The sequence below is a fragment of the Lynx rufus genome, unplaced genomic scaffold, assembly GCF_022079265.1.
Source record: "Lynx rufus isolate CCGP_SWC_20201006 ecotype Redwood Valley unplaced genomic scaffold, mLynRuf1.p SCAF_15, whole genome shotgun sequence".
Taxonomy (NCBI): Eukaryota; Metazoa; Chordata; class Mammalia; order Carnivora; family Felidae; genus Lynx; species Lynx rufus.
In genome coordinates this window covers 23967091-23993333 of record NW_025814829.1, presented here as the reverse complement: position 1 = coordinate 23993333, position 26243 = coordinate 23967091, and the positions used below count along the sequence as shown (strand labels likewise).

Genomic DNA, 26243 nt, shown 5'->3' with positions numbered 1-26243 from the left:
CAGGCCTCGCACAGGCTCTGCTCCATTGTGTTTGCTGAGAGAAAAGGGAGAGCCAGGGCCACTGCCAGCGGGCACTTGTTCCCTCCCGGCTCTGGAGGAACTCAGGAGAAGGGGAACTGTGTCTCGCTCACCTCCTGGGTTTTCCTCCTCAGGACCATTTCCTGCTGCCGCTTCTGGGACTCCAGAGCTCGGATCTGAAACTGTGGGTGAGAGAAGGGGGTTGGGGTCCACACTTCGGCCCCGCAGCCTGGTCTGCCCACCTCTATAGGTGACGACGGCCTGGCTTTCGGGCTGATCCCTGTGTAGCCAAAACTTATTGATAAAAGGGGACGAGGAGTCTGGTTCCCCTTCCCGGAGGTCACAGTGCAGACACTTCTCTCTGTGCAGGCAATTCCCTGAGCCTCTTCTCCACCGCACAGCAAGGGATCCGGGACTAGAGGGCTCGGGGCTGGACACTGCACAGTTCCGGCTCTGGATTGCTGGTGACCCTGGGCAGGGTCCTGCCATCTGGGGCTCGGGTCCCCCATGCTCTGCGCCCCCCCACCCCTAGGCACTAGAGGGGCTGGACCAGAAGCCTGCCGTGCCCTGGCCCTTCCATGCCCTGCTGTGGGAACCGAGGGGCAGCCAGGCACACAGGGAGGCTGGGGGTCCCCAAGGGCTGCCCCGCACCTCCTGTCGCCGCTGTTCCTTCTTGAGCTGAGCAATCTCCCGGTTCCTCTTAGTCTCCACCAGCCGCCGCCGCTGCTGCTCTTCACGCATCTGCTTCATCAGGGCCACCTGGGACAGGCAGGCATGGCAGGGGTGAGGGGGTCCGGGCAGTGGGGGGCCCATACCCTCCGGGGAGCAGCTGGCTCTGGGGATGTTGGGCAGGGGTGGTGGCCCGGGGCTCAGGGGTCTGCCCCTCCTCTTCCGTGGGAGTTGAAGCTGCCCCATGCCCGGGCAAGCTGCCAGCCCAGATGTGCAGGTGCAATGACTCTGCCAGGTCTAATCCTGGCCCCCCACTTCCAAATGTCACAGCTCTTGGTGGCTTTTACCCAAACCCGGGTCCTGGGTCTGGCCCCTGGAGATCCAGCCCAGGTCGCTGGAGGCAGGTAATCCTACCTGGGTGGGGCACATTCCTCTCTCCCACTGACAACTGAGCTGCAGACAGGGCTGAGGTGGGGGTCAAGGCCACATATCAGGGCCAGGCTCCCAGTGACAACAATAAAAGCCACCACCATTTATCGAGAACATGCAATACGCCAGGCACTGTTCTTGTGACAGTCACATGAGAGAGGCATTACCGTTCTCGTTTTATAAATAAGGAAGTGAGCCCCAGAGAGACCAATGACTGAGTCAAAAAACTGGTAATAAACGGTCAGAGTTTTGGCCCCGGTCATTTTGTCCCCAAACTCCAGCTGTTACTCTAGCCCCAGGGAGGACCGCATGCCAGTTCAGAGCAAAGCCAGTGATCAAAGCTTGGAAAGCCTAGAACCTGGGGTTGTCAGAGCTGTGGCAAAGGCACAGAGAGCATCATCATAGTGGCCAGAGATGACCCAACATGATAGAGAGCTTGTGCCTGGGACCTCACGGCATCCGCCCCCTCCTGCCAAGTGCTGGTGGCCAAAGAAGGACAGGGCAATGTACACGGGGTTTTAGACACTTTCCAAGTGACAGGGTAATGAAAGTCACACAGAGCTTGATCCTTCTCTGCCACTGAGGCCTCAGACATCTCCAGGAATGTCACCAGCCTGCAGTGCCCGGAAGACAGTCTCGAGTGGAAATGGCATGGGAGGGAAGGAGGCTCCGAGGGGGCTGGGGGCTGGCGAGGTTGGCTTCTCCCACAGAGGGCAGGCCCTGCAGGGGTGAATCTATAGAGGAGGGCTGGCAGCTGCTGGGTCTTCAAGGTCAAGAATGAGTTTTTTTCCCAAAGAACTGGCATTGAGCAGACAGCCCCGGGCTGACCTGAGAACATGTTAGAAGCTGTGTGCAAACCTGAGATGGCACCTGCTGGGGTCAGGGGTCAGAGGCTTCCTGGGGAAGAACTGTGTACCCCTAGACAGAAGCCCACCCACCCAACTTCACATGTGTGGCCAAGTTGCACAGAGGGGAAGGTCTCAGAAGGGGCAGGCATATCCCAGGCACACAGCAGTGCGGACATGGGTCACAGTGCCTGAGACCAGCATTGCTCTGTACATCTGAAGTAGGAGGCATTGTCTCATCTCCCAGGAGACCCTGGGGACCGTGGACCCCACACGGGTTCAATTCTGTGAATCACACTGCAGCTGAACCGAGGCGGGAGGGTTCTTAGACACTGGCTCTCATGGCATCAGGTTAGAACCCGAGGTTGCTGCACCATCTGTCCTTCTAACAGAACCCTGGGCCCTGCTGGGGCACCCCTGGAAGGTTCTTTTCTACCTCTAGCCAGGGCTCATGAGAGCACAGTTAGATGGGCAGCTGACTGAAGGGCCCTGGCAATCCTGAGACTGAAATGCAGGAAGACTGGTGGGTCCTCGGTCCTTTGGATATCCTGGACATCATATTATTTCGCCAGGCTTCCCTTACGAGGCTCTATCTAGGGTCACCCCAGCTAGGATGTGCACTGGCCAGCTCAGGCTGCAGGGGCATTAGCCAGTGAGCCTCCAGGGAGACACAGAGTGAGGACACAGATACACCGCCCAGGAGCGCCTACACAACACAAACCTTGATGGGTGCGCTGCTTCCCCCAGGGAAAAACCAAGGCCCCCTGGTCACTCCCTTCTACACCACCAGAGGGCACTCCTTGGGACCAGGTCAGGCCAGCCAACCTGAGTAAAGCAGCAGCCTGGCCAGGCTGATGGAGCCCCTGGATCTGTGGCCCAGCTGAGGCTGGAGACAGAGCGTGCCCGGGAGAGGTGGCCAGGACTACCCGATGGCTCAGAGCCCACCTCCTCTCAGAATGCATCACTAGCGCATGGCCTCCTTCCTCTGCACGCAGGTCAACACATGAGTCAGCGGTGAGGCCACAGTTACTAACGGCTCCCCAAGTCCATACTGCTGTCCCATCAGCCTGAAGCACCTTTGGTGCTCCCATTTCTGAGGCCAGCCCTCCACAGCTTGCTGGGACGGCTGCCAATGCCAGGTTTTGCGAGGGGGTCTAGCTTCAGGGCCTGGCCCAGGGCTGGGGAGAGCTGGAATGCATGAGGGGCTAAGGGCCAGGGTAGGACAGCAGGGCCAGGAAGGTCAGGGGGAGGGAGGACACGAAGGGAGTGTGGAGGTGCCGGGCCGCAGGCCAGAACGAGAACATACTCAGACATCGGAGGCAGAAGACCTGAGCCAAGAAACCAGAGCTTCAGGGGCAGACTCCAGGCCCCAGAGACTAAGTACTCTGGGTGACGGCAAAGTGGAAAAGGCACCATGCCACACAGGACTCGAGTTGGCTTAGGAGGCAGAGAAGTGAGTTTGAATCCCAGCGCTAACTTTGGGTAGCTGGAAGGGACCTCTCTGAGCCTCACTTTCCCATGCACGAAATGGGAATAATAATAGGGCCTCCTTCATGAGGTTCTCCTGAGTACTTAGTATGCTCATGCATGTGAGACCACTAGCCTAGAGCCTGACCACAGTAAGCATTCAGACAACAGTAATGATTATTATCACTGTAGGCCAAGGCCCAGCACCCGGGCGATCCCTCACATGTACTTGGGAGGACTGGGGGCAACTGTGGCGCAGTTTCCTACCACAGGGGGCAGTGTTGAGCAGCGTCCCGCAAGTTCCTCCCCTGCCCCTCTACTGGGAGAGGTGGCTTCACCCTGGACGGTGAACCCGGCTCAGATGACAGTGTCCAGGGCCAGGACGGGCTTGAATTACGCAATGCTGTGCGTCGGGAAGATTTCCACGCTGATCGCGATGGTTATTTTTAACACAGTAAGTGGATTCTAAGCGGACGTCCCACGGCCACCCCTCAGCCCTGCTGCGCACCCCCTCGGCCCCTACCTTGGCCTTCTTCATCTCAGCCACCTCGGCCTGCAGCTTCTTCAGCTCCCTCTCATAGCGGGACTGGTTTTTGAGCAGCCGCGCGTGCTCCTTCTGTGCGGCCTGCAGCTTCTGCAAGTCTCGGTTCATCTCCCGCAGCCTCTTCTCATAGTCCGCCTTGATCTTGTTGGCCTTCTCCTCCGTGTAGCACTCCATGGTGCCTGAGAGCAGCAAGAGGCGGCTGTCAGTGCTGTGTCAGCTTCGGGCTCAGATGGTGGGGGGTGGGGGGCGGGAGCCCGCGTTCTAGTCTCACTGCGGGACCCTGAGCAAGTCACACGCCTCTGTGCGCCTGTTTCTTATTTAAACACTGAAGGGATCAGACTGGAAGATGCCAAGTCCCCTTCCTGCTCTGACTTTCTACTGGACCTGGAGGGGGTGTCTGCATCTCGAGACCTCTGAGCCTCCTGGGAGGGTCCTGTGGGCCACTCCTGCTGGCTTAGCTCTGACCCATAACTAGAGGAAAGAACCAGGCCAGTGGGAAGGAAAGAGCTAGTATGAAGACAGTGATGTGGGCCAGAGCAGAAGGAATAAACTGATTTCTCTACCCTTGACCCTTGCTGCCCGGAATGCGCACAGGCGTCCCCTTGGGGATGCGCAGCAGATACTTCAAACTTAACAGGCACAAGACCAGACTCGCAATCTCTGTCCCCCTCACCCCAGCAGGCTTCCCCGTCTCAGTAGATGCCATCACTATCCTTCCAGAAGCTTGAACCCTGGAGACACTTTTGGCTCACCTTACGTCTTCTACTCAGTCAACAAAAGCTTTTTTCTCTACCTAAAAAATGGATCCAGAACTGGACCACTCCTCAAGCCCATGTTGTCTAAATCCTCTTTCACCACGGTTATTTATTTCTTCTTCGCTGTCTTTTTTTGCCGCTAATGATTCACCAGAATCTTTTGTAAGTTTCTAATTAGTCTCAAGCTACCACTTTCATTCCCCTCCACATCAGCCAGAGTGTTCTTCTCAAAATACTTTTAAAATCTACATCACATCGCTCTCTCCAAACTCCACACCCTCCCATCTCCCTCAGAGAATAAAGCAAGGTCCTTCCAGTGACGGACATGACCTGGTCCCGTCTTTCTTGTCTCATCTCTTGCCATTTGCCCCCTTTCACTCTGTCCCTTGTCATTCCACCAACATGCCAGGCACACTCCCACTTCAGGGCCTTGGCATCTTCTGTTCTCTGCCTGGAATGCTCAGCCCTGTGCTCATTCTGCGCTGGCACTCTCTCACCTCCTTCAAGTCTGCTCAGATGTCACCTCCTCCGTGAAGTCTTCCATGACCATCCTTTATAAAACTCTAACCCGCTCCCCAACACTCCCTGACCTCCTTCCCTGCTGTATATTTTTTTCTTGGTACTTATCAGCATTGGACATGTCACCCACTCTGTTCACTTATCGTATTTACGTCTGTCTCTGCCCATCAGAATGTACACTTCGTGATGCAGGGATTTTGCTCACCCCAATATCTCTAGGACCTAGAACAATGTCAGCTCTATAAGACAGAGTCAACAAATGTTTGCTGAATCAGTGGATGAATGAGTGAAACAGTAATTGAATGAATTACTGCTAAAAAGCAGTATAAAGAAGACAGAATGTGACAAGTAGGTTTGTAAATAGGTTCGAAGGAAAATGCTCCAGGAACTGAATGCAGAAAAAAAGCTGAGGAGCATCAGGTCCATGTGCCTAGGGAAATAAAGGATTCTAATACCAAAGATGCCAATAAAAGAATAATAAATGTAAAATGTAGCACGAAACTAGGGTTAGACCTAAGACATTGATGACAGTGGGTCAAAGGGCCACAGTCCACGGGTCAGAAGCCCTTGCCCAGGAGACCAGGTAAATCCCACAGGTGCCAGCTGCTGGGCGGGGCTTGTGACAGTGGAGGGAGGGGCCTCAGGGGAAAGCGAGGGCGGGGGTGGTGGCCTCACTGAGGTTCTGCAGCACGCGGTCTCGCTCCAGCTGCGTGTCTCGGATCTTGTTCTGCAGGAGAATCAGCTTCTCCTCATACTGGTGCTTGAGAGTCTGCAGCCGCCGCTGGCTGTTCTCCAGCTCGTCGATCAGTTTCTGCTTGATCTCGATCTCGCACGTCAGGTCGGCCAGGTCTGCCTGGAAGTTCACCTCTGTGGGGGCAGAGACAGGCTCAATCCAGTTCCAGGGGCTTAGGGCCGGATGGGGGCGCTGGGGCTTTCCTTTGGTCAGCCACGCCCAGTTAGCGAGCAGAGGCTGGAGGGAATGATAAGTCCCATGGTGGGTAGGGGCTACCGGATGGGGTGACATATTTGAAGACCAGCCTCAGAAATTCGAGGCTGGCCCAGGAGCTGGTGGGGAGGGGGGTGGTCTAGGCATCCCACCACCCCTGTTGTGCCCCAGAGGCCAACGTCTACCTGTCATAGATGGCATGGGACCCAGCCGGGGTGGAGGAGGAAGGCTGTGGGTCAGGAAATGGCAGCAGGGCAGAGCTGATAGGGTGGGTGCCCACACTTAGAGGAGTGGGTTTTAGCACCGGCCAGACCTACATTCAAGGCCTGGTTCTGCATCTGCCGCGCGGGGGCGGGGGGGGGGGGGGGACTCCTAACATCTATGCACGGGGTTGTAGTGAGAACTGAACGACCCAGGCCAAAGGTCAGCAGTTCCCGGCATATAATGAGCGTTGCCATCCTTAATCACTACTATTGCCTTTGTTGATGGTGGTGGTGGTGATGGCGATATCACATCTGGGAGTTCCGGGCCCTGGACATCCACACTCTTTGAGAACTCAGTTAAGGCCTGACGCCCTTAAGAGGGGCCTGACCTCCCCTCCCCGCCCCCCCCCCACCCTCCTCGGGGCATCTGGCTCAGAGACTTGAGTCTGGAAGGTCCGCGCAGTTTCTCTGGGCCCAGGGCTGACGGGCAGCCCACCCCGCGCACCTACTACTCCGCGTGTCGCTTCCCCCTGCCCCAGCCCGGGCACACGCACCCTTCTCGTCAGGGTCTGAGTCCGAGTCCACCAGGCTCTCCTCACTGCCCGAGTCCTCGTCTTCATCCTCACGCCCTTCCTCCTCCTCACAGCCACTCTCGTCTCGCTCTTCCTCCTCCTGGGCACCAAGCACCATTAGGGGAGGCCCGCGGACCCTCCTCACTCAGGCTGGGCCTGGCCTCGGGGAGGGGAGTCCAGAAGCAGAGGGAGTCTGGACAATGCCCCAGGCGTGTCAAGATGGTGGGGAACGGGGCAGACCAGGCTCAGGGCCCCTTGTGCCCACCCCCAGTCCTGAAAGAGTACCACCCGACTCCCCCAGCAGCCTGAGCAGAGCCCCCCGGGGACAGCCTCCCCACCCGGCCTCACCCGTTTGGAATGAGGTGGGGGACTGAGGGATGGAGAATGCCAGGGCAACCAGTTAGCCATACAAGGAAGCTCCGGGATCAACTCAACCGGGGGCAGACCTAAGCCCCTCTCCCATCCTGCCAAGGTAGCCATGGGGACCCCTCTGCTCAGTAGGGACTCAGGAGTGAGCACATAGAGGGGAGGGGACAGGGACGGTCCCTCACCTCCTCAGCTTCATTCTCGTCGGTCTCCTCACTGTTTTCCTGTTGGAGTTTTGCCCTCTTTTTGAAGGCCTCCTTCTCTGGACTGCCCAGGAGTGAAGGGTGGGCCAGGTTAGCTTTGAGCGTGTGGTGGGGGGTGATAGGGGTAGGATAGGGCAGGAGGATGGGGCTGGGTTCCTGTTCTGCAGAGAATGTGGCTGCTCTTCTCTACCCCCAATCTAGAATGAACCCTGGGTAATCTCCACCCTCCCTCTCCCCGGGGGAAGGTGCAGCATTAGAGAAAGGAGAGTGGCTTCTGCCCAAAAGCCCGAGCAAAAGTGCTCAGAGACTTCCCAAGTAGCCCTGGGGCAGCTCCCCGCTAAACACAGGCAGGTGGCAGGGCTCCTGCAGAGCCCGCCGGGACGTGGGGGCTCCCCACTCACCTCTTTCTCCTCTGCCTGACCTCCTTCTTCTTGAGCCGCTCCAGGTCCTGCTTGGCCCTGCGGATCACCTCAGAGGCATCCTCCATGGAGCTGGCCGGGCTGCCCCCGAAGGCGGGAGCCCCCGGAGATGCACCCAGCGAGTAGGGGCTCCGAGCTGAGGCCCGAGACAGGCTGCGGCGCAGGGACTCATTCATGGCCTCGCTCTCCAGGAGCTTCGTCCTGCGTGGGGAGAGTAAGTGGTCGGGGCCAGGTGAGCCGACATCGCCCTGGGCTCTGGCCCAGCCCAGGCCCTCTGCCGTTCCCAGATATGCTGGGGCTCACTCACCGCAGCTCCTCAATCTCCCGGATGTAGTTCTGGATCAGAGCACCAATGGCCTCATTGCCATCACCTGGAGGGGGAAGGGGGCAAAGAGAGGGCAATAAAGAAGACAAGGAAGGGTAAGGACTTGCGGCTCAAAGCTGGTGGTCTTGTACCTGTGCGTCTGGTAGGACAGCACACACAGACCTTTCCCAAAAAGGAATTCACATCAAAGAAAGATGCGTACGTGTGCACAGATATACACAAGCACTGTTGGTAAAAGCACGAAATCGGAAACAACCGAGGGCCATCCGCAGGCGCTGCTGCCGATGATCGGCACATATGGAACACTGTACAGCTTAAAAGAATGAAGTAGATTTATATGTTTAATAAAAGATCTCCAAAGCATAAGGCTAAGTGAAAATGGGAAGTCGTAGGACAACACATACGATCTCACATACAGAAAAAAGGCAGTATATATTCACACACACATATGTGTGTACGTCCATATGAATACATAGCCACACTTGGAGCAAAGGTATGGGAAAATATGGGAAAGTGTGCCCAGAGCTACCTCTAAGAAGTGGAGAAGACACGGAATGGAGACTTCAGTGAGAAGGGATTTTAACCTCTACTTTATGCATGCATGTTAAGCAAGGAAGACGTATTCATGTATTACTTGTGTCGTAAAAAAAGGTTTAAAATCAATTGGAGGGGCTCCTTGGTGGCTCAGTCGGTTAAACGTCCGACTTCGGCTCAGGTCATGATCTCAGGTTTTGTGGGTTTGAGCCCCACATTGGGATCTGTGCTGACAGCTCAGAGCCTGGAGCCTGCTTCGGAATCTATGTCTCCCTCTCTCTCTGCTCATGCTCTGTCTCTCTCTCAAAAATAAATAGACATTAAACAATTTTTTTAAAGTAATAAATAAAAAAATAAATAAAATCAATTGAAAAAAAAATGCTTAAATGCATCGATCTGTGTGTGGATTGATCGGGTAGCCCAGCCTCCCTAATGTCCTAGGGTGGGTATGGGGAGAAGGAGCCCCAGCCTGTTGGTGTCCGAGCTGGCCTGGTGCACCCCAACTTACCGGCCTTGGCGAGGAGCAGATTGGCCTCCTGGCTCATGAGATGGGTGACACGGTTGTTGATGGCATCGATGGCCTCCTGCATGGCCTTTACCCGCAGACGCAGCGCCCCATTCTCCTTCTGCAGCATGGCATTCTCCCGGAACAGGTCACTGTAGCCCTCGGCACCGTCCTCTCCGATCACCCTCTTGCCCTGGGAGGAGGGGCAGGCAGGGGGTGGTCAGGTGCCAGAGCACGTAGTGCGGGGAGGGGTTGATGATGCACATAGCAGTGCTGCTGGTCTCCCCCTGCCTCACGTCTTCTAAAACATAGCTCCTGTCTCCCAATACTCTCCTTGACAACCAGAAAGTCCAAATTCTATAGCCAGCCATTCCAAGCCTCCCCTATTCTTACCTTGACTTACCTTTCCAGCACCTACCTTCATACCACCATAAGTGCTAACCCAAGGGCCAAAACCTCAAAGGGCCCAGGCAGTTGGCATATATGAGTAAATTAGTCTGGGTACAAGACGACAGGGAGTGGTGGGGACTGGAGCTAACAGAGTCACAGACTCAGTCTAAAAGGAGGCAGCAATATGCTACCCCAGCCAACTTAGTGCTCTATGTTATTAGATCTTCAACTTTTTCAGGAAAAACAAATTTCCTGATTTTCAGAAAGGCAGACAACAAAGCTGTATTCTTTTAAAACAAAGGGCAAGCCAAACCAAAACCCATTCGTGTACCAGATGCAAGCCACGGGCTACTAGGCAGCCAACTGATTTTGCCTCAGTCATGTGGAATTAGGCACTTCCCCAAGAAGCACCCATTTTTTCCATCTCTGTTCCTTTGCACATGGCTCGTTTGCATCCTAGAACGCCTGGTCCACTTGCTTTTGATGATATCTCATTCACTTTTCAAAATCCATATAAAAGGCCCCCGTCTCCATGCGGCCTTCCCTGACTGGCCACCTGAGCGAGTAGGGCCAGCTCTCTCCCCTGCCCTGCCTCCAGGCACACTGGACTGCTCATGCGGTCCCCATCAATTCTTCTTCTGTACCAAAGTCTAGGAGTCTCATCTGGTCCAACGTAGCCTATTCAGCGGACATGAAAACACCCAGCAGGGCGTCCATCCTGTGCTTAAGAGCTATGCAACAGAAGCTGAGTTCCCTCCTTTCTCTTAGTATGCTAAAACCCTGGGGGCTCTGACCGTGCTCACTTCACCCAGGGAAACCCCTATGCACAGAGCCGATACTCAGGACGTGGTGGAGACAGGGTGGGGAGGTGGTGGCGGGGTGCGAGGGACGCTGAAGAACAAGGGCCCGCCACGCCCAGGAGCGTGCTCACCGCCTTGTACTCCATTAGCTCCATCTGTAGGCGCGCGATCTCGGCCCGCAGAGCGCTGATCTGCTGGCTCGTCTTGTCCTGGTTTACCACCACCTTGTTCTTGATGTTGCGGGCCCGATTGGCGTACTTGAGCGTGTTGAGCGTCTCCATGAAGTCCCGGTCTGAGGGGCTCACACAGGCAATCATGATGGTCTGGCTGGGAGGGTGCAGTAGGAGAGTGAGGTTCGAGCGGCACAGCAAGGCCCCCAGAAGCATCGCCTCAGGGCGCAGCTCCCAACCCATTCCCCTACTGCCCTAAGGCCCTAAGGCCCTGGGCATTCACCAGGGCAGAACCTGGGATGTGGGGCTCCGGACCACCTGGCCAAGGGCTTCCTTCCAACGGTGGTAACCCACAGTGAAGGCGCCTGGCAGGTTGTGATATGTCACCGCCAGTCACAGCTCTGTGTCTGCCTAGTAGTTCCCATCCATTACCCCATTTGGGCTCTGTCACTTTGAGACTATCTCTCCCGGTTGCACAGACAAAGAAGCTGAGTCTGACCATGTTGGCTAGAGGTCATACGGCATCTTGAGGCTCCTGTCTCCCAAGCCCGCAGCCTGCAGTGGGAAGGCCTCCTCATCCACAAGGTCCTCATGAATCAAACCCTCACATCGATATTCTCCAGGAGGTTCCTGCCTACCCTGCCCCTTCCCTGGATGTTGGCTGTAGGGTACCTGTTGCCTCCCAGCGAGTCCTGGAGGAGCCGGGTGAGCTTGGAGTCCCTGTAGGGCACGTGTACCACCTTCTTGCTCTGGTCCCCCAATGCGCTGATCACGTTGCCCAAGGCCAGCTGCGGGAGACAGACCCTGGCACTTGGGAGGCACTCAGGGAGAGAGGGAGTCGGGACAAGACAGCCCCGAGCCATCTGTACCTGCCTTGATGACCCAGCAGCCCTCAAGCTCCCTCAGAGGGTTTCTAGGCAGATGTGATCATTCGGTGAAATCAGGAACTGGGGCAAGAGTGAGGGTGAAGGACCAAGGGCCTCACAGTAGTGACATATGGGTGCTCTGGGCAGCAACCAACAAGAGGCCCAAGGAGGACGGGGCAGCCAGGGGCCATAGGGTCTGGAGAGGGGCTGAGACTGAGCTGTGCCAGCTGCTGGGGCTGGTGACCCGCCGCGTGTGCCTACCAGGCCGCAGTTGATGGAGATGCCCTCCTTGGCCCGCTCGCCAGTGGCCCCCGTCCGCTTCAGCCGCTCTGAGCCGGCCAGGTCCACAAAGTGAAACTTAGCAGTGAGCGTCTCATACTCACTTGTGGGAGCCGTGCCCTCAGGAAGCCCAGTCACAGCCTCATTCACCTGCAGCAGAAGTTGGCATCTAAGTCACCTGGCCCTCGCCCCACCTTGCTGCTCCTCTGCTCTCAGCCCTTGTCCTTCAGTACTGCTGCCTGGGGCGCTGTGGAGCCGACAGCCAGGGAGGCTGCAGGCGCCTCTCCCCTTGCACAGGCAGAGCATCTGGCAATGTGCACAGTAATTGCACATGCCCGATTCTCATGCAATCCTCAAAACCATAGAGGCATGGTTACCCCATTGTACAGGTGGGTAACTGAGGCTTAAGGAAAATGAAAAAGAAAAATCAACAAGTGGCAGAGGCAAACCCAGATTTGCTAGTTTCAGATCCACAGCTCCTTCCTCATTTTGCCCTCCTGAGAAGCCCCCATAATGCGCCAGCTCCTGGGCCTCTGCGGGCTCCTTACTGGGTCGGGCTGGGTGCACACTCGCATCTGGCACACGTGGATGGTGAAGATGGCGTGTGAGCGGGAGCTCTGCACGTTCATCTGGGTGCTGGCCGTGGTGCGGGACAGGGCCCCCTGCTTCAGGCACTGGATCAGCTGGGGAGGGAGGCATACGTGAGGACAGGAGACCAGCTACGCAGTCAGCCCCTGCCTGTCCCGGACCTTTAGTGGACACTCACCTCCTCCTGGGAGGTGATGAGGCGGGAAGTGACGCCCGTGGTGTAGATGCCACCGTTCCCGTCCTCGTGGATCTTGATATTGGACCTGCGGTGGCGGGCGTCAGGGTCACGGGTGCTATCAAACAGGTCAAGGATCTCCTCATTGTAGAGCTGGGCAGGGGCAGAAACAGCTGCTGGGTTCACGTGGCACATAGTGTGGAGGGAGCCCCAAGGGGCTTTCCCATGTTTGTAAATCAGCTCCATTTTGCAGATATAGAAACTGAGGCTCTGGGAGGTGAACCTGTCAACACTGGTGCCCTCTAGGTTCTAGATTCCATGATCTTTCTCCTGAATAGGTATGGGGGGGCAGCTGGGTCCTGGGAAGAACTATATTGAGGTTTTGTTTCCACTGCCCAAGCAACCAGCATTCAGCAGCTTTCAGTCTTGGCAAGGGACTAATGACCTAAAGGGGACAAGGGGACTCAACGTCCTAGACGTAAATGAGGAAGATATGACCGAGATTTGGGCAGATCCTATTATGTTTGTTACTAGGCTAGGAAAGGGGTAGGGACGTGGTTTCAGATGAGGGAGGGAAAGGCAGAGCTCAGTAGAGACTGATGGTCCCGGGGGTTGAGGTGACGACTACCTCCCAATGGGGAAGGAATGTGGGCATGGAGAGCATGCCTTTGGGGCCTGGCATCCTGGGGAGGGCCTGCAGAGACCACTGGGAGAGGTGACCTGGCCAGGAGCAGTCACCTTATTTTACATGCTCTCAATCTTGGAGATTCCTGTGCTTGGAATCCCTGCAGGGAAAGCTTCACCTGCTGAAGGGTTGGCATATTCTCCAGGCGGGGCGGGGCTGGGGGTGGGGGCTGGGGCTGGGGGATGGGAAAAGGGACAGGGCAGCTTGGTCAGCGGCCAACAGAATCCTGTGGGGGAGGGGCAGACGGCAGCCCTCTGACATCCGAGGCTTTGATGCCTTAAAGAAACAGAAATACTCCACAGGAAGGGGAAGGGGAAACGGAAGGGACTGGTGCAGAGGTGGGTGCCATGGTGTCTGTCTGTCTGTTGAGACAGGCGCACCATCATTTAACCCCTTGTGGTTCCCCCTTTGGCATGAGTTTTCTAGGAACTGCCCTACTCTTTGGGGATTCCCATGGCAATAGGATAGAGGAAAGAAGAAAACAAAGAGATGGAAAAGCTTATAGAGATACACAGCCGTAGGACACACACACACACACACACACACACACACACACACACACACAGAGGCAGTCAATTTATCAGAAGCAAAAAGTCCAGAAGGACAAAGAAAAACTCTCACATCTAAAATACAGGGTCCTCTAAGGGAAAGCAGTCGCTCTGAGTGCCCAGAAGGGAGAAGCAGTGGTGCGGTGGGCAGGGTGGGCCATGGAAGAGCTACAGAGGGCTGGAGCCACATCCCTCCCTCAGATGACAACCTGGGTACAGTCAGAGTCCAGGGCAGCTCCATACCCAGCAAATGGCCCAGTGCCAGGGGTTGGGGGGGATCTATGGGTTGGAGTTTCAGATGCTGAGAACTGAAGGCACCTGGTTCAAGTGTCCTAAAGGAGGTGCCTGGTCAAGTCAGGCACCTATGAGCAGTACCCAGGTCTACCTGCTTCCTTAGAGACCCTTCTGAGAGGCCCCTTTATAGGCTGAAGATCCCTCCCTCCATCCCCAAAACCCCCAGATGCCAAAATCCTGGCCCTGACACACTGACATTCTCCCAGAGAGAGGCAGGAACTATTGCAAAGAAAAGCTCCTTCTGTTGGACCTTCCTGGCCTGGGGTCAGACAAGACTCAGAGGGTCAGGAAGGACCTCGGGCAGAAAGGGATAGGGCAGGCGCTCTGAGACTGGGAGCAACCTGGTAGAGCCGAGGAGTTCTCACTATGTGCCAGGCATATGCTTCCATGTCATCCTTACAAAACTTGTAAGGAAATAGATATTATAGCCACCATTGTGCAGTGGTGACATGATGTGCCCCAGGTTACACAGCTAGTAAGTGTCAGAGCTGAGAATCCATCAGGGTGTGAAGAGATCTTAAAGGTTCTCGTTGACTCAACCCCCTTCTTCTTTTTTTTGTGTTCATTTATTTTTGAGAGAGAGAGAGCGAGAGAGAGAGTAGGATAGGGGCAGAGAGAGGGGAGGCACAGAAACCAAAGCAGACTCTAGGCTCTGAGCTGTCAGCACAGAGCTCAACGCAGGGCTCGAACCCACAAACCGTGACATCATGACCTGAGCTGAAGTCGGACGCTTAACTGACTGAGCCACCCAGATGCCCCGACTGAAGCCCCTTCTGATACAGGAAACCACTTAAGAGTGTCCTACCAAGTGGTCTTCTAGCTCTTGCTTGGATGTTTCCAGCAGCAGGATATTTATCAGCTATAGATGCTGCCACGGCTTCCTAGGCTCATTCCACGGTCCTGGGGGTAAGCCCAGCTTCCATGGTCTTGCTGTCCCCCAAGTCTCCCTCCTGCCAACCCTACGAGGCCACAGTACCTCCAGGAACTGAGCGCTGACTTTGAACTCAGGCCCAGCCACACCCTGCTCCTGTGCCCGTCGTTTCCGCTCAGCAATGCCCCCAAAGAGGTGTGCGATGGCCCTCGGAATGATGCCTTGCTCCTCCTCCGATGTTGCCGTGTCGAAGCCAGTGCCCATAGTGTATGTCTTCCCGGCCCCTGTCTGCACACGCAAAGATGGAAGGAGGTGTTAGACAGCACCCTCTGGGGGACATCAGCAAGCCCTGGATCCCAGGCCGGGCAGAATTCCTTACCATTCACCTCCCAGCCGGGGTCACCTGTCCCTCCTGGCCCCTCCCTCCTCCCTCAGCCACACCCTGTGGAAGTCTCCTCTGACAGCCTCCCTCCCATAGCTAGCCAGGCTGCAGCATCCTCAGACAACAGACAAAACCACTCCACTGCCACTGCTCTGAGGGGGCAGGGCTCTCTCTTCCACTGGGTGGGGTGATGGGGGTCAGAGTGGCCCTTGGTGGGAGTGGAGGCGGATTACCTGCCCATAGGCCAGCACTGTGGCATTGTAGCCCTCGAAACAGCCCTCGATGAGCTTGCTCACACAGGTCGAATAGATCTGTTCCTGCCAGGTGTCCAGGTCGAAGACAAAGTCATAGGTGAAGGCCTTGTCCTTCCCCAGAAGGACCTGGGGCTCCCCCGGGGTGACAGAAGTGCAGATGTGACAGCCCTCAATCTTCTCCTTTGACAGCTGGGGCCGAATCCTGCCGGGGACGGGGAGAGCCCCAGGTCGGACCCAGCCGGCAGGGGAGTGCTGTGGCCCCCCGCTCCCCCTCACCTGCCTGCCAAGCCTCCCCTTCCCCCAGACGCCCCCCACAGCTCCCACAAACTGGAGGAGAAGGAAGGAAGCTTAGGAGCCTCCCCCAGAGGATGGAGGCAACTTTTGTAATAATACCACAATAGTAATAATAATATCAATATTATATCAAATATAATATCAATATCAATAAAAATATCACCCAAACATTTATTGAGCAGTTGCTAATACTTATTGAGCACTCTATATATTGGATCTGTGTTAAAAGTATTTTACCTAAATGAGTTTATGTCTTCTTCACTATAAATCTGTGAGGTGTGTATCTGCCTGATTTTACAGATGTGAAAACTGAGGCCGAGGGACTTGAAGTGACTTGCCTAAGGTTGTCCAGTGGGATATGACAGAACCAAACCCACGTCCGACATTAAAGCACACACTCCTGATTGAGCGGAGAGCCCTAGAATTAGTGTCCCGCAGATCAGGAAGAGAAGACAGCTTGCCCCCTGCTGGGGAGGTAAGGCTCAGCACCAGGGTGGGGACCGGAGGGACAGGCCTGGCTGCTCCCCTCAGGACTGAATTAAAGAGCAAACCTGAGCCTCTGCCAAGGCCTGCAGGGGCTGCAACAGTCCTCCAGCTGCAGAGCCCCCTCTCGGATGCCAGAGCCTGGCGGAACATTCTTAGGCACCAGCTCTGGTTCCTCTCCAGGAGCCAAGGGGGACAGGCCAAACACAGCCCTGACAGAGCAGGCCAAGTCAAAAGTCCGCTGAGAAGGGCAGAGACCTCTAGAAGGGATACTAGGCCTGCCACAGGCCTGGATCCCAATCCCAGATCCTGCTGGGATCCCTTACAATGAGGAAGAAAAGTGGCACCAGGGCTGGGTGGGAGCCAGCCACAGATAGGGCTATCTCCATCCAGCCACCTCTTCTCCCTCTTCCAAGCAGCCATTGCCATGGCAAGGTCCCCATGGCAACCAAGTGTGAGTCAGTGAGCATGCGCTGTAGGGACTGGCAGAAAAGCACTTCCCAAATGCCTAAAGTAAAAGGGGGGTGGGTTAGGCGCTGTCGCTCATGGGCTCACACAAGCCAGCCCTATCAGCCAGGCGCTTACAATGAGCTGCTTGTCAGGCTCCCTTTTGCAAAGCCAACATTTACCAAGAGAAGAAAAGAATGAGCGGGCCAGGCCAGCATGCATCCAGGGCCCAGGCAGGGGCGCCTAGCCACAGAGCCAGGGCCACCAAGTCGCCATCCTGTCCCTTCTAGGGCTGCCCCGGCCCCCAAGGCCCACTCAGAGCTGCAGGCCAGGGGAGACGCTGCCGTCAGCCTGTTGCCTGCACTTTGCTGCCAGAGGGTCAAAGGGGACTGGGAGGAGGCGGGGTAGCTCCCTGGGGGAGGGTTTGGGGAAGTTAGCTACACCAGGCCCAGTCCACACCACAGATGGTGGCCTGGGTTTTCTTCAGAAGTGTTTTCCCTTAGGCGGCAACAGGTTCTCATAGGCCAGCGGCTCTCCCCTCGCCGAGGCTGCCGGCAATGGGAGGTTACCACCTTCGTCCCCCCTATCCAGCTGTTCCAGGTCAAGTCGAAATTAGAACTCAGCTTCCCAGTCTCCCCACTGAACTGTTTTCTGACTGAGAAGGGAGCAGCTGATACTCGCTCATCCTGTCTAGACGTGCAGACTAGCACTTGACCCACACCAGGAGGAGGACTGGGCCAGCGATTCTACCTCGACCACTAAGGGTGGCACTTGACACACGCATTCACACTCACTCTATGCCAGGGGGTGTCTAAGCATATGGACATTTACTACCTCTTGATCGTCAAGAGAACATCCGAGGTGAATACCTCCATCCCCATTTGTAGAGGAGGAAACGACATGATGCCCGGCTAGTCACAGACAGCGAGGAGCAGAGTGGGGGTTCGAACCATGGGTGTGCACGGCCTCTTCAACACTTCCGTGCTGCGGTGTCAGTAAGGGCAGGGCTCAGCGGGCCGGGGTGAGGGAAGAGTGGCTCAGGTACACAGGGAGACAGATAGCACCTCCAGAGGAGGGGAGTGCCACTGCTCACAAGGCACCGGGTAGGTACCTGGGACTCTGGCCCTCAGACCTGGCTCTGCCCCTAGGCCCGTGGGACCCAGGGCCAAACACTTACTGGCCAGGGCGTCCAGATGTTCCCAGGTGAGCCCAGGGGCTGGCCTGGGAAGGCTCCGAGGAGTTTCTAGCATTGCTGGCAAGCACTAACTCCGGAAGACACCCTCCCTACCATGTGGGCTGCTTGTGATAGGATTTCTGGATCCAATTCAAATACCATTTAATTACTCCAGGCAGATGGCACTGCTGATGATTGGAGGAAATCGAATCAGGATCCCTGGAGACAGTGAGAGCAGGGGAGGGGGAGCAGCAGCCCTGCCTGTCAGGGCCCATCAGTGAGGGGGAGGGGGGAGTTTCTCCTTCAACGACCAGTCCCCAGAACACTGGGGAGCCCACCTGCCAAGAACCAGAGAGCTAGCAGAATAGCAGTCTGGGAAAGAGGATGTCGAAGAGGGGTTCCAGAATTTGGGGTCTAGGAATTGTGGAGTCAGTCAGGCATTCCCCTTGGGGTCTTTATCCTGGGATGTGAGGCCCAGCACATCTTGATGTGGGGGTCCTCTGAGGCCAAGACACCAGCCAGCCCCAGGGTGGCTCCGTGTAGGCACCAGGGTGCTTTGCAGGGTGCAGATGGTGAGCAATGTTACTCAGAGAAAAGGGTACCAGCTGGGGGACAGAGGACATGGGCTCAGAAAGAGTCACTAACTCCCAAAGCAACTGACCCGGAAGAGGGAGACAGTGTTGGTCCTAGGAATGGGACTTGAAGGGGTAGCTAGAGGTGGAAGCAAAAGAATTAAGATTTTATATATGCTAGCTGGGCCAGGCACCCGCCACAGACTAGCTCACTTGAGTGATGCAATGAGCTAGGGATTCCAATGCCCATTTTCCAGAGAGGAAAGTTGAGGCTTGAAGTGGTTAGGTCACACGCAGAGTAAATACAGTGAAGTTGGGTACCAATTCCTGCTCTGCTTGACTATGAAGCCTGCAGTCTGTTCTGCTTCTCCAGCTACCTCCTGCCCGGGGAAACTCTCAATCCCCAAATCAATAGATAAACTTCCTCCCACAGCACCACCATTAGAGCCAGGGAGGCGCTCTGGAAGGAATCCTGCTACATCTATCTGCTCATGCATGCCCCTGGCCAGGCACCAGGCTGGCCCTGCCTTCAGGGCTTGCAATCCAGCAGGGACAGACATTGTGTCTCAGCTGTCTGGGGGTTCACTCCTCACCACCCAGTGTAGCATTCAAACCTACATCCCACAGGTAGGAGACCCGAGGGCTGGGAGATAGAGTCCGAGGTCCTTGACAAGGCTCGGCCCCCACTCTCTTCTTATTCGTGAGCCCCTGCTTCCTCCTGTGTCACCTAGAAGATCTCTTCCCAGTTTTAACTTTCTAAGAACTCCATCACCTTCCCCTCCAGCAGCCTCCCCTCCTGGCCCCACCCTGGGTGAGGTCACTTCTATGGGCTGCCCTTAGCCAACTCCACCCTGCCCTGCCCCAGATAAAGGGAAGGAGGAGGCTTTCTAGTTACAGCAGGGTGGAAGGGATAGGAGTCAGGCACAGCCCTGTTCCTCCTGGCGGGCATGGGAGGGGGGATCGGGGATGGAAACCAATTTCTAGGGTCTTCCAAGTAAACTACAGACTCCGGGAGCTGTGGACCAGATCCAGGACTAGGATGAGGTGAGTGAGGTATTCGCCACAAGTGCAAAAGTTAAGGGGGTATGAAAAAACTCAGTAATCAAGATAAACTATAGTTTAATGCAATCTTTGAGAAACTCCAATCGGCAGACAATGGCCCGCGGGGCCAGCTCTGCGTTTGTGGACCACACATCCAATGTCATTTCTGTCCGGGGACCACTAGAATCGCACCCAGGGAGCCCCTCACCCCAGGCCCTACCCCTACAAAGCCTCGCTCCATCGCTTCTCAAGGTCCGGGCAGGGAGGGAAGGGGGCGGGCCGGACAGCCCCGCGCAGAAAGGCTCCCGGAACCTCCCGGAACAGAGCCGGGTCTATTCGCCGCTTGGCAACCCGCAGACCGAGCGGCGGTGGGAGCGGGCGCGAGAGCGAAGAGAAAGGGCCCAGGGCTTTTCAGAGGCAGGATCTGGCACGGGCGCGTGGCCGCTGGGCTTCCTCTGCTCACAATTGAGCAGGGACTGGTGTGATGTGGGCGGGTATTTTTAATATCCTTCCCCCACCGCCGGAGAGATGTGCACCGGCCGAGGGACGCGCAGGCGGCTCGGGGTCGGCCCCCCACCCGCCGGTGCCCACGGCGGCGGCGGCGGGACAAAGGCCGCGAACCCGAGCCCGGCGCTGCGGGAAGAGCTGAGGTCAGCGGTTCCTCAGCTCTTTGGGAAGCCAGGAGGACGGGGCGGAAGGGGAGGACAGAGGAGACGGGGGGAGGCAGGCCCCGGGCGGGGGGGGTAGGGAAGGGGGATGCTGAGAGACTGCCAAGGAGCAAAGCTCCCTCGGCGAAGGGTAGCTTGCCCGGAGCCCCCACACCCTGCCCCCTGGCTTAGGAGGGGGAGGATGAGGCTAGCTCCCCTCGCCCCCGCCCCTTCCTCAGTGACATCACACAGAGCCAGCCAATCACCACCCCCCCAGGGGCTCCGCCCAGTGACCTTGGGCTCCTAAGGGTTGGCTCCGCATCTCAGGTGAAATTAGTCCCACCCCATCAGCTGGCTAGGGCCCTTCCCTGGGCTCTTAACTTGAATTGCCCCCCAGTTAGGCGCTCAGTCCCCCGAGCTCTTAAGGGTGCAGCCCCAGGTTCTTTCTATTTGAAGAGTCTCGTCACTGAGAGGTAACAGCCGGTGATATTAAAATAACTAATCAAGAACTAACTGTTCCAGAGTGCTAGAAAATTCTTACAATTGTATGGTCTGTGATTCCTGACACCTTTCTTTGCTGGCACCTGGAACCCCTTTACATCGCGGCTTACTCAACTCCTCCAGTTAGTAACAACCACCATACTATGGGGCAAGACTGCCTCTTTGCTCGACACTGTACCCACAATGCTTTTGCACATTAGATCATTCTTCATTCTAATGACCCTAATTTACAAATGAGACTTCAGAGGAAATTAACTGGGCTCAAGGTCACATAGCTAATAAAGAACAAGCTCTTCTAGGAAAACTACCTTTACTAGCCATCAGCACCAAAGATTCAGTCCAGGAGGAGAGCTGGAGAGTACTAGTATGTTAGCAGCTATGCTTGTGAGTAATTTGCACTCTGGGGACTTCCAGGCTGGGAGACACCCTCCCGCCAGGCTCTGCCTCAAACGCTTGGAGAAGAACCAGGGTCTTGGACTGGAATCACCCCTCAGATGGCCGACATAACCAGCGTAAGTAGTCCCTCTGGAAGAGACCCCAGGGGGAATAAGCCTATCTGCTTTTATCTTCTATAGGACCCTTAATGGAGTTCTGGAATCCTGAAAAGCAGCCCCCAGAGGCTAGTGGAACATCCCGGGGAGAAATGCAGAATGAGGAAGTTGATCGCCTGGTCTCTAGGTGTGCTGCCCTCAAGCCTGAGATTGGGCAGATGCCACGACCTCCCTTCTGCCCAGCCCCAAGCGGTCTGCCTGGCTCCAACCACAGGGCAGCACGGGTAAACTGGAACTGAGCTGTTGTGTGCAAGTGTGGGTGGGGGTCAGGGAGCACAGAGAAGAGCACTGGGACTCCTAGTCTGCCTGGCACACCGAGTCACTTAGCCATGCTGTGACCTGCCGGGGACCAGCTCTTCTTCAGCAGTGACAGAGCCAGATCAAAGGGGACCTCAGCTACAGCAGGAGGGATTTAGATAAGCTAGCAAAAAGAACTTCCTGCCTGCAAAGATTGTTAAGCCCTGGAAAGGGGAGCCTGGGAGTCTGTGGAATCTTTTTGCTCTGAAATCGTAGTCACTGGTATCACTGTGGCTTCTTCCGTGCCGTGTCTGATAAGGACAAACAAACCCTAACATTTTTTGAGAACCTATGTGTCAAGCTCATTTACATACATGAACACATGTAATGTGTTAGGACCACCCTGTGAAGCAAGGGCCATCCCCCCCCATTTTACTGAGGCTCAGAAGGTGAAATTTCACAAGCCCAAAGTCACACAATTCATAATGGTGGAAATGAAATTCAAACCAAAGCTGACTCTGCCCAATCCCACTGCATCTACTGAGCAACCCGGCACCAGGGCAGGAGAGAGGTCGGACTGGAGAAAAATGATCCCCTCCGAGAATCTCCGGACTGATCCTACCAACAGCTGCCAGCAGCGCCACGAGCAGTCTGTTGGGAAAGCATTTTTCGCCGTTTTGTAGTTAAGAAAGCCGAAGCCTAGAGCATGGAGAAGCATGGAGACAAGAGCCCAGGAGGCTGCTTCCCTGCCAGAGGAAGGCAGCTCCCCTCTGCAGCAGAAACAGGGCGTCTACACCCCCACTGTAATGAGCATCCTCTTCCCCCTCCTCCCCGTGGCAGCCTGCCAGCTCTGGGGAAGGCGGCTGGAAGCAAAATCCTGCTCTCTCAGGGGAGTCTGGCTCCCAGACACCCGGGGGCTTTTAGCTGACTTAGCCCGGAGAAGGCGTCTTCCCCTAGAGGCCACTCCTCTCCAAAATAGGGTGGTGAGACCCAATTTAGGGTGCTGGCTCTTGTAGCTGCAGGGATACCGAGTGGGGGGCCACCAGAGCCCTGTGACTGCCAGAGAGTCTGGTCGCCCTGTCACTGGACCTTCTCCTGGCCTCTCAGACCCTCCCCCAGCACTGCCTGAGACTGCCCTCAGGGAGAAGACACGGAACCCCTAAACAAGAAGGCTTTGTACTGTGGGGTCTGAAAGCATGGGTTTATGAGGCCCTAGCAGATCTGGTGAAATGGGCCCGTCAACCCTCTGTGCTTGACCTCTGCCCCCAAATATGTTCCCAAGTGCACAGGGAGAGGGTGCCGACGCTCCAAGAAAACCTATAGGAAGCCTTGGTGTGTCAATTCAGGGCACCTGGGGTTCAGCCTCCACTCCTTCCTCACATGTCCTTGACCTTTCTCTTTTAGTTCATCCAAGTCCTGGCCACTGGCTTCTGAGTAACAACCAGGGGCAGGCAGTCTGACAGGGGAGGGAACCTGGGGAGTCTTGTTCATGGCCCCCAGGGCATCACGATCTCAGCCGTGCCCCAGCAGAAGCGGGGTGAGGTGTCAGAGGCTGGGGAGCGGAGATGCCAGGAGAAGCTGAGGGAGGGGGCCGGGCCCTGTCCTGAGCTGGAAAGATGAACAGGCTGGTGAGCAGTGGCCAGGGCTTCCTGCCAGGGGCCAGGTCTGCCCCCACCCCCTGCAGGGGCCCGGGAAGAGGGGTGAGTGCAGCGCAGGGAACATCTGCTCTTCTGCGCTCCAGCATGGCTCTCCCTGTCCACTCCCTTCTCAGGGCATCTGGCAGGGGTTTCCCATGACCTCCCAGGAGACAGGAGACTCTGCAGAGTGGGGCTGAGTGGGGAGTGCCCAGAGCCCAGAGCTGTGATGGCATGTGCATCACATGGAGGACAGCTCAGTGTGAACTGGGCCCTGGGGACCCTCCCCTGCTGAGGAATGCGGAGTGACAGGCGGCTGGCCTCCTCCGAGCAGCTGGCTATGGAGCACAGTGAGCCTCTCCCCCAGCATGTTGTCCCTGGTCCTCGGTCCTCAGCCCTCAGTCCCTGCTGCCAGGCCCTCCTCAGTGCACCTTAACTCCAGTCTCAGGCAGGACCAGCCAGCCTAGAGAAAGGACAGGTGGCCTCCACCACTGCTCTGATGGTGGGCTTCTACCCAGCAAGGTAGAGGGATAGGGACTCAGATATTTGGGGACAGGGGACCATGGCACTGCCTCCCTTCCACAGCCCAGAACAGCCAGAGGTGAAAGTATTCCAGAGGTCAGAACACGGCCGTGCTGTCACCTGCCGTGGGGGCTTCACAGCCCCTCCCACAGAGCTCCACAGCCCCCACACCCATAGGGATGGAGTGGTAATTCTCCGGGACCAATGCCCACCAGTCCCAGCCTGGCTCCCCTCCCAGGGCAGGGAAGCATCCTCTCCTACCCAGCCTAGCAGCCTCTCAGTGTCCCTCTGGCTTTCCTCAACAGGCCATATGTCTAGAAGGCAAAATGAGAGAAGAGACCCAAGACACCTGAGGTTCTGCCCTGTGACTGGTGTGGGGGTGTATAGGGGTAGCAAGAGGCAATGTGGCTGTCCCCAGAACTTGCTTTCCTAGAGAATGTCAAGATGGAACTCAGGCAGGAAAACAAATTCTAGGGACCGCTGCAGGGATCTAAGGAAAGAGAGAACGGATGGACGCATACCCAGCAGGAAGGGAGAAGCTCCCCAAACACACGAACAGCATGGACATGGAGGGAGTAAACAGCTAGGACATGGAGGGGACAGGCAGCCCCAGGCTAAGCAACCCCAGAAAGGGAAATCCAGACCATGTCCCCTTGGTGCACATCTGCATAGTACCAAATGCCTTCCTGGGTACTTTTCTTGCATTGTGGTTATGGCAATCGGCGCGGTATGGCGTATGAAGAAACTGAGGCTAAGAGCTAATTAGAGCTGTGTTGGGAGGTAGCTCAGAGCAGTCTAAGGAGCATGTGCTTAGAAGTGAGGGTGCCCTGGGTTCAGATCCAGACTCCTCCATTCACTGGCTATGAGCGTTCGCTCATCTATAAGATGAGAAAAACATCAGTCAGCTGGTGGGGCTCCAGGTGGGGAGAGTGGGACAATGTAGGCACACTGCCTGGCACAGGGCATGTGTTCAAGAGGTAATGCTGAGCCACCTTCCAGTTCAGTCTCCTTTCCACCTTGGCGTGCTTTCTGCTATAAATAAGTGGAAGGAAGGAGGAAGGAGAGGGAGGGAGGGAGGGAGGGAGGGAGGGAGGGAGGGAGGAAGGAAGGAAGGAAGGAAGGAAGGAAGGAAGGAAGGGGAGGGAGGGAGAGAGAGGGAGGGGGAGGAGGTTCGAGGCGAACTCTTCATTGTACCTAACACTCTCTGTAGCTCAAACCAGACAGACACCTCATAAGTATGCTTTAAGTTAAAACTTATTTTCAAAACATTTTATTCACATAAATATTTCCTCAGGAGTCCACCCTTTATGGGCTATATGCCTTCTGCTTCATCCAAACCGCTGCTCTTCACAAATGAACAAATTGTTCCTGTTCTACAGTGGGTGAAACCGAAGCCCAGAAGGACAAACAGAAAAAAAGCCCCATGACCCAGCCAATGGGTGAACTGCACTGGCCCCAGTCCTGCCTTTTGCCCCCAGAACTGGAAGGGTAAGGGTGCCAGGCTCATGCCACCTCTGCCACTTCCTTAGCCCCTGCCCCACCCCATCTTTGCTCTGAGGTTTTCAAAAGCTGAGATCCAATCAGCTTCAAGGTAGTCAGGCAGGCTGGCTGGGTGGTGGAGGGGGTCGGTTTCCGGGGCCTGTGGTTACTACACTCTACTTCCTTGTGATGACATAAGCCCTATTTCTGCAGCAGGAGGCCACCACTAAGATTCTCAGGTCTCCATGCAGAGGAGGTCCTGTCTGAGCCTGGGTTCCCCAGATCTATAACCTGGGCAGCATGGGACACAGCTGGCATTGATTGGCACTGAACAGCCTTGGGCTGTCAGAGTGGAGAAGGGCGACTCTGAAGGCACCCTCACATAGTCTTTTCGGTCGTCTCCGGTCTCTTTGTCCCAAGCCATCAATTCTTGTGATTCAACATTTATACAGACATTGACCAAGATTTCAGGGTAGCCTGAAGCTACAGGAATAACGACAGGTAGAGAACCCAAATGAGAGAGGACAGGGGTGCAATCTAACACTATTCCCTGGGTCCCTGGCTCGTGCCCCCCTCCCCCATCTGCCTCCAGCCCCTGCTCAACCCTGTAGTTTCCATGGATGGATGTGAGACCCATAGAGGCACCTCCTCTCCCCAGTCACTAAAGGAAGGAAGCTAAAGGAAACCAGGAAAAGATAACAGGGGCACTGAGGGCTCCCCTCATGGTGGGGCTTGAAAGGGTCTTAAACAAACGTACCATGTGACTTGGCTTCCTTCCCCAATTTCAACTTTGTCAACTTGCATTTCTTAACAGCCACCCCTTCCCCTTCTCCCCACATTAGTCAGGTCTGGGTTGCAGCCTGGGGCAGGGCACAGCTCAGCCTCACCTCTCCCAAACATCCATCCTCCCAACCCCCACCCATCCCCAGGTAGAGAGAGGCCCAGGAAGCTGAGTCCTTGTCTACAGGGGATTAATGGATAAAAGGATCACAGGGCAGGCTGGAGGGGCTGGCCTGGGAATCCCTTGGTGCAAAGGCAAC

At 56.1% G+C, this 26243-nt stretch overlaps 1 protein-coding gene and 1 long non-coding RNA gene across 4 annotated transcripts in view; one reads left to right on the top strand and one right to left on the bottom strand.

Annotated features, from left to right (window-relative positions):
* The window catches only part of KIF21B (kinesin family member 21B), a 49777-nt gene that overhangs the window by 20410 nt on the left and 3124 nt on the right, over window positions 1–26243 (bottom strand). For all 3 annotated transcript variants that reach the window (XR_006961573.1, XM_047076700.1, XM_047076701.1), the window contains exons 2-17: window positions 15601–15823; window positions 15091–15273; window positions 12591–12740; window positions 12373–12507; window positions 11807–11974; window positions 11352–11467; window positions 10641–10836; window positions 9323–9512; window positions 8263–8326; window positions 7938–8156; window positions 7519–7600; window positions 6950–7067; window positions 5922–6113; window positions 3952–4151; window positions 670–777; window positions 132–200 (exon numbers count right to left, since the gene is read on the bottom strand). Coding sequence is in view for 2 of the 3 variants with exons in the window: in XM_047076700.1 (XP_046932656.1) it covers window positions 132–200; window positions 670–777; window positions 3952–4151; window positions 5922–6113; window positions 6950–7067; window positions 7519–7600; window positions 7938–8156; window positions 8263–8326; window positions 9323–9512; window positions 10641–10836; window positions 11352–11467; window positions 11807–11974; window positions 12373–12507; window positions 12591–12740; window positions 15091–15273; window positions 15601–15823 (2413 nt within the window). In the remaining variant the exon portion in view is untranslated. The remainder of the gene's footprint in view (window positions 1–131; window positions 201–669; window positions 778–3951; window positions 4152–5921; window positions 6114–6949; window positions 7068–7518; window positions 7601–7937; window positions 8157–8262; window positions 8327–9322; window positions 9513–10640; window positions 10837–11351; window positions 11468–11806; window positions 11975–12372; window positions 12508–12590; window positions 12741–15090; window positions 15274–15600; window positions 15824–26243) is intronic.
* Window positions 19506–21843, top strand: LOC124510036 (uncharacterized). Its single transcript, XR_006961574.1, has 2 exons — window positions 19506–19635; window positions 21356–21843. It is a non-coding gene; the product is annotated as an uncharacterized LOC124510036 (long non-coding RNA).